The sequence below is a fragment of the Balaenoptera acutorostrata genome, chromosome 1, assembly GCF_949987535.1.
Source record: "Balaenoptera acutorostrata chromosome 1, mBalAcu1.1, whole genome shotgun sequence".
In the NCBI taxonomy this organism is placed as follows: domain Eukaryota; kingdom Metazoa; phylum Chordata; class Mammalia; order Artiodactyla; family Balaenopteridae; genus Balaenoptera; species Balaenoptera acutorostrata.
The window spans coordinates 44,798,090-44,810,537 of NC_080064.1; the positions used below are offsets into that span (position 1 = coordinate 44,798,090).

General features: G+C 34.8%; 1 protein-coding gene across 2 annotated transcripts in view; it reads left to right on the top strand.

Moving 5' to 3' along the window:
* The window catches only part of SCP2 (sterol carrier protein 2), a 158,441-nt gene that overhangs the window by 73,071 nt on the left and 72,922 nt on the right, over window positions 1-12,448 (top strand). For both annotated transcript variants that reach the window (XM_007164440.3, XM_007164441.3), the window contains one exon: window positions 4,317-4,424. In XM_007164440.3, the coding sequence (XP_007164502.2) occupies window positions 4,317-4,424 (108 nt within the window). The remainder of the gene's footprint in view (window positions 1-4,316; window positions 4,425-12,448) is intronic.

Below are 12,448 nucleotides of genomic sequence, written 5' to 3' on the forward strand. Positions count from 1 at the left end.
GATAAGATATATTTTTCAAGAAAATTGTCCATTTCATTTAAGTAGCCAAATTTGTTCACTGAAGTTGTTCAGAGTATTCTCTTATTATCCTTTTAATGTCTATAGAATCTATGGTGATAACCTTTTTTTAAAATTCCTGATATTGATGGTTTTTGTTCTTTCTCCTTTTTTTCCTTCATCTGTCTAGCTAGAAATTTGTCAATTTTGTTGAGCTTTACAAAGATTCAGCTTTTGCCTTTGTTACTGTCTTTTTTTCCCCCTCCATTTCACTGATCTCTGCTCTTTATTATTTACTTACTTTAACTTACTTTGGGTTTACTTTTTTTTGTTTTGTTTTGTTTTAAGTTTCTTATGATAGATCCTTAGATCATTTATTTTAGATATTTCTCCTTTTCTAGTGTAAGTATGTAAAGCTATACATTTTCTTCTAAGCAGTATTTTAGCTGCATTCCACAGATTTTGATATATTCATTGTCATTTAGTTCAAAATATTTAAAATGTCCCTTTAATGTCTAATTTTGTCTTTGACCTGTAAATTATTTAGAAGTGTGCTGTTTAATATCCAGGTATTTGGAATTTTCCTAGGTATCTTGTTGTTATTGCTTTCTATTATAATTTTGCTGTAGTCAGAGATTACGCTTTGTTTGATTTTGATCCTTTTAAGTTAATTGAAATTTACTTTATGGCTCAGCATATGGTATATATTGGTGAACTTATGCGCTTGAAAAATAATGCGGATTCTGCGGTTGTTAGATGTAGTGTTCTATATATGTTAATTAAATCAAGATGATTGATAGAATTTTTAAGACCTTCTGTGTCTCTACTAATTTATTTGACTTGCTCTATCACTTGCTGAGAGAGGGGTGTTAGACTCTCCTACTACAATTGTGGAACTATCTCTTTCTTTCTTTAGTTCTATCAATTTTTGCTTCATTTATTTTGAGGCTCTCTTATTTATAATTGTTATGTCTTCCTGATGAGTTGTGTTTTTTTTCATTATGAAACATTCTGCTTTATCTCTGGTTATATTCTTTGTCTAGAAGTCTCTTTTATCTGACTAACATAGCATGCCAGCCTTCATATGCTTACTCTTTACATGATATATCTTTTTCTATTCGTTTGCTCTCGACCTATTTGGGTTATTTATTTATTTATTTACTTATGTATTTATTTGTCTATTTAAGGTGTGTCTCTTGTAGGCAGTAGTGTATTGTTTTTTATCGACTTTGTCAGTTTCTGCCTTTTAATGGAGTGTTTAACGGAGTGTCGTCTAATACGGTAGCTACTAGCTCTATGTGGTTATTGAATCCTTAAAATGTGGCTGGTCCAAATTGAGATGTGCTGTAAGTATGAAGTACACATCAGATTTTGAAGACTTAATATGAAAAATAGAATATAAAGTATTTCATTAATAATTTTTTATATTGCTTACATTTTAAAAAAAATTTATTTATTTTTGCCTGTGTTAGGTCTTCGTTGCTGTGTGTGGGCTTTCTCTAGTTGCGGCGAGCGAGGGCTACTCTTTATTGCAGTGTGCGGGCTTCTCATTGCGGTGGCTTCTCTTGTTGTAGAGCATAGGCTCTAGGCACGTGGGCTTCAGTAGTTGTGGCACGTGGGCTCTAGAGTGCAGGCTCTGTAGTTGTGGCACACGGGCTTAGTTGCTCCACAGCATGTGGGATCTTCCTGGACCAGGGATCAAACCTGTGTCCCCTGCATTGACTGGTGGATTCTTAACCACTGTGCCACCAGGGAAGTCCCTATATTGGTTACATTTTGAAATGAAAATATTTTGGATATATTGGGTTACACATTATAAAATATATATTAAAATATATACTAGAAAATTTTAAAGTACATATGTGATTTGCATTATATTTCTGTTGCGCAGTGTGATTTAAAGAGCATTAACATTTAATGTAATTACATATTTATATAGTAGGATTTAGGTTGACCATTTTATTATCTGTTTCCTCTATTTGTCCCTTTGTTTTTTGTTACTCTGTTTTCTGTCTCACCTGCTGCCTTTTGGAGTATCTGAATATTTTCAGTATGACATTTTAGTATGTATTGGCTTTTTGGCCATATCTGTTTATTCTTAGCTTAGTTTTTGTTTAGTTTTGTTTTGTTTTAGTGGTTGCAGGATTTCTCAACCTTAATACTGTTGACACTTGAGCTAGATCATTCTTTTTTGTGGGGCTTGGACATTGTAGGATGTTTAACAGCATTCCTGGCCCTCTACCCACTACATGCCAGTAGTACCTACGCCCACAGTTGTGATAATCAAAAATGTTTCCAGACATTGCCAAATGTCCCCTGGGGGACAAAATTTCTCTGGGCTGAGAACCACCGCTGTAGGGGGTCTGCTTAGCATTAATATTGTACCACTTCACATAAAATGTAGAAACCTTGCAAACATATACGTCCATTAACCAATTTCTTTCTGCCTTACACCCACCTTTATGTTAAATTATCATATGTATTACATCTATGTACATTAAAAAAACTCCCAAAGACAGTGTTATAATTTTTGTTTTCAATAGTTGCACATATTTTAAAGACCCTAAGAGGAAAAAAGTCCTTTATATTTACCCAGATATTTATTATTTCTGTTGTTCTTTCCTCTTTCTTGCTGATCCAGATTTTTCTAGAGAATTTACTTTAGCATTTCTTATAAAGCAGGTCTTCTGGAATGTTAATTCCCCAGTGGAATATTCTGATACTTCATAGGATTGTATGTATTATGGAAAATCATGCAGTAAATTATTCACTTCTTGGGGTTGGTTTGTGTTCAGTCTGCTATTACTCAATACAGTGACAATATTTAACAATATGAAAGCAGTAATAGCAGATAGTTTACTTGTTATGACTAGAACCTTGTATCAGGTTCTATGTTAGAAACACATCAGAAAATAGAAGAATGTCTCAATGGATGGTTTTTAATCTACAACCTAGATTTAAAATCAAATTAAAAGTGTTAAGTCATCTAAAATTCTGTGATTAGTATGTTTCATTTTGCCAGTAGAGAAACGCTCTTGTTTTTTTTTTTTTTTTAAATTTTTATTTATCTATTTATTTATTTATTTTTATTTATTTATGGCTGTGTTGGGTCTTCGTTTCTGTGCTAGGGCTTTCTCCAGTTGCGGCAATCGGGGGCCACTCTTCATCGCAGCGCGCGGGCCTCTCACTATCGCGGCCTCTCTTGTTGCAGAGCACAGGCTCCAGACGCGCAGGCTCAGCAATTGCGGCTCACGGGCCCAGTTGCTCCGCGGCATGTGGGATCCTCCCAGACCAGGGCTCAAACCCGTGTCCCCTGCATTGGCAGGCAGATTCTCAACCACTGCACCACCAGGGAAGCCCAACGCTCTTGTTTTTGAAGGCAATAAAACGTGTTGGCTAAGAACACAGGCTATGGAGCCAGGCTGCCTGAGTATTCTACGTCCCCTGCTTTGGCCTTAGACTGGTTACTTAATATCTATGTGTCTCTTTCCTCATCTGTAAAATGGGAATGATAGTACCTACTTCATAGTGTTGAGGATTAAATTAAATTATGTAAATATACGTAAAATAATGAGAACAAGGCCTGACACAGAGTGAGTACGTAAAAGCTATTAGCCACCTCTGATAACACCACCACCACCATTATCATCATTTGGAGATTCCACCTCTCATTACCAGAAATATCATCTGGAAGAATATTTTATACAGTACATGCATTTTTATTTACTTCTTAACCACCTGGAAGTATGACCAGGGAACTGATAGGAATGTTGAAGCTGCCAAGCATGTGATGTAATTTTTTTCTTTTAAGCTTACATTTATGCTCAACGGTAATTTCAGTCATTTTCCTTCATTTCATGAAAGCTCTCTTTTTTTTTCTGTCCCTCTCCCCCCTGTTGTTTACTAAGAATATTTATATAGAATGTAATAATACAGTTGAAATGGAAATGAATACATTTTGGCAAAATTATGAATTTTTAAACCTAATATTATTTTACAGTATTGTATCCATTTCAGTGCTTTTCTTCTAGTTCTCTGAATCTTGATTATATTTGTAGCAATTTTGGAAGCAGAGAGCTCTTAGGAGCTAATAGGAGCTTTGTTTTATGCAAGAATTGTTCTGAAAATATAAGCCTTTATTACTCAGTGTTTATTACCTCACTTTTAGAAGTGCTTGTATCAACTTGAAGTTAGTTTGAGCCATCAAGAAATGTTTGCTCCAGGAAATTCTTGGCTATCTGTAAGTTTAAAAAAAACAAACATATCATTTGTTCCGATGTTATTTTTAACATTTATGAACATTATTTTTCCTTCTATAGGTCAAGGTGGGAAACTGGTTGATAGAGGAGATAATACTTATGGAGGAAAGTGGGTCATAAATCCTAGTGGTGGATTGATTTCAAAGGGACACCCACTTGGAGCTACAGGTAATAATACACACAGATTTTATAATTTTTCAGTCATTTTTGGCATAAGTGTGAATGATTTGGTCATTGATTTGAATGAATGATTGTATTCTCTGATTTTGGTAGCCAGTGTTTTAAATGATTATTTAGCCACGGTATCTTCGATTTTCGTTAAGTGTAGTATAGTTCAATAATCTTGATTAATTGATGAGAATTTGAATTAGTTGAAACTCTAAATGCAACAATAGGCATTTTAAAAAGTTTGATTATTTTAAAATTTGTGTACAATTTAACAAGATGTTTCTAGATCTGCTAGATAAGAATCATTTGAAATAAGCACGTTATTTATATATAGTTGCATATGTGGTTGGTGTTGCATAGAAATTTTTTTCTCTTGAGAGAACTGGACTAAAAGATATGAAATAAGAATTTTACTATGGCTCTACTGCTGACTGGCCATGTGATGCTTTTGATTAATTATCAATTAGTCAGATAGTCACTTTGAGTTTCCTTAATTGTAAAATGAAATTGTGCAAAGTGGTTTCTGAAATAACTTAGCACTAAAATTCTGAGATTTATTTTATGAAGACAGGTGAGTTTTGTATTTTTTCATAGTGTCTTATATATTAAGTAAAATTTTATAAATTATCACAAATTCCAAAATAGAGAAGTTAGAATTTATAGTGTATTTATTACAGCAATTAACTTTGGCTTGTTTCTGTTTATCACTCAAATTAGGTAAGTTTATAATCTAGTAGAGAAAATGGGTATACATAGATAGAGCATAAGAGAGAGATAGGTAGACAGGCACATACAGTTGCAGTATAATGTGCCACCTTGCTATTTGTTTTCTGTCCTGTCTGTTCTTTGGTTCTTTTCTGTCTTTCATAATATCTTTTATTAATGGGTATTTTTTAGTATTTTATTTTCTCTCTTCTATTGAATTATTTCGTTTTCTCTCTCTTTTTTTGTTTTTTAGTGTTTGCTCTAGGATTTACAACATCTGTCTTTAATTTACTGTAGTCTACCTTCAAATAATGTCATACGATTTCACTTATAATGTCAGGGATTTTTACAACAGCATATTTCCATGTACCCCCCTCCTATCCTTTGTGCTATTATTGTCATACACATACTTCTAAATATATTATTAACCCCACAATATACTATTATTATTGCTTTAAATAATTTAATGTCTTTAAAAGTAATCTTAAAATGAGGTGAATGAGAGTGATGTTACTGAGAGTGGCAGAATAACCACATCTGAAAATACTCTGTTATAAAATTACCAAGAACACTTGCAGAAATTGTCAAGATCAACTTTTTCAGAACTTTGGAAATTAACCAAAGGCTTACAACGATCTGGGGGAGCATTTATTAAAAACAAGTCAACAGCGTTATCCTGTAAGAACAGCAAGCTTTGTGGCATTTTTTACTTGCTCTGGTAACAGTCCTTTCTCCAGCTCCATGGTAGCCTTGAAAACCAACAGCCTGCAATCATGGTGAAAACTAGCATTTTACCCAGCACTGGAGGAGTCAAAATGGAGTTGGAGCTCTTTCAAAGCCCCATATTCAGAGACTTGTCCTTATTTGACCTGTCTGGAAGTTCCCTGGTAAACCAGTCTCAAAAAGCTTGTCTTTATGTAACCTGACAGAGAACTTGTCCAGTGTAAACAGTATTTTCCTCAGAGTCATTTGTCAAGAACAATCAGCAACAACTGTTTAACAGCATAGCTGCCTGAGATGCCGATAACAACTGGAGCAAACAACAAATTAACCAAAGAAAAAAGAAGCTTAAAAGAAGAAGCTGGTGAATGAAATGTCCATAGAAACTGAGGTAGCCCAAATATTGGATTTGCTAGACAAAGACTTTAAATCAGCTGTTTAAGTATGTTCAAAGAAGTAAAGGTATAAAAGTATACTTTCTTTTACTTCTTTATATATAGTAAAGAAGTAAAAGAAAGTATAATAATGTTTCACCAAACAGAGAGTATCAATTACTAGATAGAAATTATAGAAAAGAACCAAATAAATTCTGGCATTGAGAAGAAAAGTAACTGAAATGAAGAATTTACTAGAGGGGCTCAATACCAGATTTGAACAGGCAGAAGAAAAAAATTGGTGAACTTTAAGATAGGTCAATTGAGATTATTCAGTCTGTGAAACAGGAAAAAAAAAAAAAGAATGAAGAAAAATGAACAGAGCCTCAGAGACTTGTGGGACATCAGCAAAGTGTAGCAACATATACATACTAATAGTCTCAGAAGGAGAGGAGAGGAAAAAAAGGGGCAACAAGAATATTTGAAGAAGTGAGGGCTGATAAACTCCTTAAACTTGAAGAAAAAACATGAATATACATATCCAAAAAACTTAACAAGTAGGAATACCTCAAAAAGACCCACACCTAGACACATAGTCAAACCATTGGAAGCAAAAGACAAAGAGAATATTGAAAGCAACAACAGAGAAGTGATTCATCATGTACAAAGGATCCCCAATAAGACTTCACCTCTGATTTAATCTTCTGTAACCATTAAGGCAGTGTGATGAAAGAAGCTGCCAACCAAGAATTCTGTATTCAGTGAAACTACCTTTAAAAAATGAAGAAGTTAAGACATTCCTAGATTAAAAAAATTGAGAAAATTATCACAGACCTCCCCTATAAGAAATAATTTTAAAGAGAGTCATTCAGACTGAAATGAAAGAGCACTAGACAGTGAAATAGAGAGCACATGAAGAAAGAAAGAGCATTGGTAAATGTAACTACCTCGGTAAATATAAAAGACAATATAAGTGTATTTTTTTGTTTGTCACATTTCCCCCTCGCCTATCTGATCTAAAATACAACTATAAAGGGCAATAATCTGAGTTGCTTTATACAATGGATAGAGATATAATTTGTATGACAATAACACAAAGGAGGAAGGAGGGCAGAGAGTTATATAGGAGCAAATTTTTTGTGTATGCTATTGAAATTGTCAGTATTAATTTGAACTAGATTGCTATAAATTAAAATGTGAATTGTAATCCCTAGAGCAGCCACTAAGAGAATAACTAAAAAATACATAGTAAGAGAAATGACAAAGGAGTAAAATAGTACATTAGAAAATACTATTTAACACAAAAGAAGGAAATAATGGAGAAATAGAGGGATTAAAAAAGACTAAAGTTCAAGAGAATGAGAAGGGAAGCCACAGACTTAAGAGTAAACAATAAGAAAATGAGCAATCTGATTTAAAAATGGGCAAAAGATCCAAACAGACACCTGTCTAAAGAAGATACACAGGGGCTTCCCTGGTGGTGCACTGGCTAAGAATCTGCCTGCCAATGCAGGGGACATGGGTTCAAGCCCTGGTCCTGGAAGATCCCACATGCCGTGGAGCAACTAAGCCCGTGTGCCACAACTACTGAGCCTATGCTCTAGAGCCTGCAAGCCACAACTACTGAGGCCCACGCGCCTAGAGCCTGTGCTCCACAATGAGGGAAGCCACTGCAATGAGGAGCCCATGCACCTCAAGGAAGAGTAGCCCCCGCTCGCCGCAACTAGAGAAAGCCCGTGCGCAGCAACAAAGACCCAACGCAGCCAAAGATAAATAAATAAAATAAAATATATAAAAAAAGAAGATATACAAATGGCAAATAAGCATATGAAAAGATCCTCAACATCATATGTCATTAAGGAATTGCAAATTAAAACAGCAATGAGATACTACTACATACCTATTCAAATCTCCAAAATCCAAAACAGCAACAACACCAAATGCTGGAAGATTCTTACAAAATGGAACATCCTCTTACCATAGGATCCAGCAGTTGTACTCCTTTGGCATTTACCCAAATGAGTGGAAAACTGATTTACACAAAAACCTACACGTGGATGTTTATAGCAGTTTTATTCATAATTGCCAAATCTCGGATGCAACCAAAATGTCTTTCGTTAGGTGAATGGATAAATAAACAGTGGTACATCCAGAAAATGGAATGCTATTCAGCCCTTCCCCAAAATTTAGTTATCAAGTGATGAAAAGGCATGGAGGAACCTTAAATGCATATTGCTAAGTGAAAAAGCCACTCTGAAAAGGTTACGTACTATATGATTCCAACTATATGATGTCCTAGAAAAGGCAAAACTATGGAGACAGTAAAAAGATCAGCAGTTGGAGAAGGGAGGGTTGACTAGGTAGAGCACAAAGGATTTTTAGGGCAGTGAAACTGTTCTTTATGATGCTTTAATAGTGACTATGTGTCATTTTACATTTGTCAGATGTATACAACACCAAGAGCAAACCCTAATGTAAACTATGGACTTTGGGTGATAATTATATGTCAATGTAGGTTCTTCAGTTGTAACAAATGATCCACTCTGGGACAGGATGTTGATAGTGAGGGAAGCTATGCAGGTAGTGGGGACAGGGAGAATATGGGAAATCTCTGTACTTTCTGCTAAATCTTGTTATGAACCTCAAACTGCCCTAAAAAGGAAAGTGTAAAAAAAGTTAATCTCTGTTAACATACATTTATGTTAGATGATAGATAATGGAAGACAGGAAAACAAAAGCAGTTTGGTTAATATATACAAATATATTTATGTCAAAGCAAGGAAGATAGTCCTGTTAAATTGTTAAAGTCCTTTTTCTGCTACTTGTCACTATTAAAGTCCTTATTTCTGCAACTCGTAGGTGGTGATAGCTGGTATTTGTAATTTCCTTCTTTCACTACCCATTCTATACTGCTTTTGCCCTTAGTAAGTACCTCATTTGTAGTTTCTCATCTGGTGCAATAAACTAAACCTTCATTCCTGAATAGTCTATGCTGTTAGCAGTCCTGCTTCTTTGGGTTATTGTAGTAAACTAACTTTTATTACAAGACATGAGAGTATTAAGAGGCACCCCATAGTACTTTTGGATTCCAAGCTAATCCTTTTTGTCCTCATTAGATAGTAGCAACCCAATATTCCCATGATAATCAAGTCAGTCACCCCAGTCAATAAATCCCCTTCTTTGCCTATTAGTTCGGTGTCATGAAGAACCCTAAGTGTCCAGGCGGCAGTCTCTGCTTCCAGTTCAGTGTAACCACTGTTTTGTCTAAGACTTCTAAACCAGCAGAGCCCAAAGTTTCAGGAATGGCAAATAAAATGTTGCTAGTGGATCATTCAGGATAATAGTGAGAGGAACTGCTCCCTTTTCTATCCTTTGATCCTTTTTGTATCCTGGCTATGGAGAAACAGCATCATTGATTCAGAGCATGTTCCACATTTTGGAGGATATTTCCCCAGCCCTGCAAAGTGTTGCTGGCACCATTATTGAGTCTTCAAAAGGCTTTTATATTATTCTATCAGACCAACTGCTTCAGGGTGATAGAATACATGGTAAGCCCAGTGCACGCTGTAAGCAGGAGTCCATTCCTGCATTTCATTTATTTAGGCTGTTAAATGAGCTTCTTAATCAGAGAAATATTATGTGGAATACCATGTTGGCAAATCCACCCAGCACAAAGGTCAAGTATAAAACCCTAAGGAGTATAAAAATTAGAGGTGTCGGTGGAGAAGAGACGTTTAAGAATGTTGAGAAGAAATGGTCAGTTATCCAAGGGAGGAGAATGTTTCAGAAGTTAGAGGTCAGGCCAGAAAAGTTAGATGGATGAAGAGTGAAGAGTGTCCTTTGGATTTGGCTATTATCAAGTCATTGGCAACCTTGGAGCAATTTTAGTGAAATGTTTTGCACGGAAGCACATGGGAATTTGGAAAGAATTAGAAGTGAGAAAGTAGCAACAGCAGTGCAGTTAAACTGTTAGGAGCAGTGGCTGTGACTGGAAAGGGATACATAGAGGGTGTACCTCAATTGCAGGTATATGTTCTATATGAATGAAGTCATGGCTTTGATCTTAACCTCTTCACTCTTTTCGGCCTAGTCATTTTATCTGTAAAATAGGAATAAAATATAGTATCTACCTAATAGGGTTGTGCTGTGGATCAAATGAGTAAATATGTGAGTCCCCAAAACAGAGAAAAAAAACAGTAATTGCTAGTATTCTCTTCCCACCATTCCTACAAAAGAAAGCCAAAATGGATCCAGTTAACTGTTGCTAGTAATAAAGCACTTGTTTGTATCTCAGGATGAAAAATAATTTATAACCATTTCAGGAAAAGAACATTGTTAATTTGTAAAGAAAATAATTTTCCTTCTAGTATGACAGCCTCAAGGCACCAATTTCACTATGTAAATATTGTGCCCAATACTACACAGACATTATTTTAATACTATGCTCTGCCTTTGGTAAATAGACTAACCCTTTTCCTTTATCCCTCAAAAGAATGAGGTCATACTTCAGTGTTGATTTTGTTGCTAATGGTATGTACAGAAGTCAGGGTGATAATAAATATTTCTATGGTATGGCCATTGAAGCCTTAAAGAGTTACAGTTTGCATTTGAGACAGTGATTTAAATTCTCCTTCCAGACAGCTTCCTCACTCTCATATAGGAAACTTCTGTTTTCTTCAGGAGATGAATGTTAGTTGTTGTTATTGACACATAACTTTTTTCTCCTCTGAAAGAACATGTTTTTATTATAATTGACTTGTTGGCCATTCCGAGATATTTTTGTTCTGCCATCCACTAAAACGCTCAGAAATAATGATTTGTTGTAACAATATGATTTTTCATATCCATATTCTTTCTCAAAATTGAGGTATAATTTTCATAAAATAAAATGCACAGTTCTAGCAAAAACAGTTGTTTATAGCAGCATTATTCATAGTAGCCAAAAGGTGGAAACAACCCAGATGTCTGTCATCAACTGATGAATGGATAAACAATATGTGGTATATTCATACAATGGTATATTCTTTGGCCATAAAAGAAATGAAGTAATGATACATGCTACAACATAGATGAACCTTGAAAACATTTTGCTAAGTGAAAGATGGCAGTCACAAAAGACCTCATATTACATGATTCATTTATATGAAATGTCCAAAATAGGCAAATCTGTAGAAACAGAAAGCAGATTAGTAGTGGCCTAGGATTGGGAGAGATAGCTAAAGAGTATGGAATTTCTTTTTGAGGTAATGAATATGTTCTGAAATTAATTGTGGTGATGGTTGCACATATCTCTGAATATACTAAAAACCATTGAATTATAATCTTTAAATGGATGATTCGTTTAGACAATTGTGTACATCCATGTAACTACCAGCCAAAACAAGACATTAGAACATTTCCATCACCCCAGAAAGTTCCATTGTATCTATTTCCACTAAATCCCTGACTTCCCTCAATCACCTCTCTCTAACTCTCCAACCCTGCCCCACAACCAAGCTAAGACTTATTGACTTCTATTATGGTAGATTAGTTTTGCTGATCTTTGAACTTCATATAAATGGTACAGTATAGTGTGTATATTTACTCTTTTGTGTCTGGATTCTTTAACTCAGTGAATGTAAGATTTATAAAAAATTTTCCTGTATCAGGAGTTCATTCTTTTTTATTGCTAAATAGTATTCTATTGTTTAAATATATCAGTTTGTTTACCCATCCTTCTGTTGATGGGCATTTGGGTTCTTTTCTGTTTAGGGGTATTATGAATAAGGATGCTATAAATATTTTTGTACAAGACTATTTGTGGACATACCTTTTGTGTTTTTCTTGGGTTAGTAACTCAGAGTGAAGTTGCTGAGTCATAGGGCAGCATATGTTTAACTTTATAAGAAACTGCCAAATAGTGCTCCAAAGGGTTGTCATATGCTTTTTAATATTATAGCTGGATGACAAATTTTAACATTTTTTAAATTAGTTTTTAGTGGAGTGTAGTTGACTTACAGTGTTGTGTTAGTTTCTGCTGTACAGCAAAGTGAATCAGTTATACATATACATATATCCACTCTTTTTTAGATTCTTTTCCCACATAGGTCATCACAGAGTATTGAGTAGAGTTCCCTGTGCTGGACAAATTTTAACATCTAACAAGTATTTCTCTTTCTCCTTAGGTTTAGTTCTATTCCTCAGAGTCAACCCCTTTTAAGATTTCTTTTGTATTTTTCCAAAAAT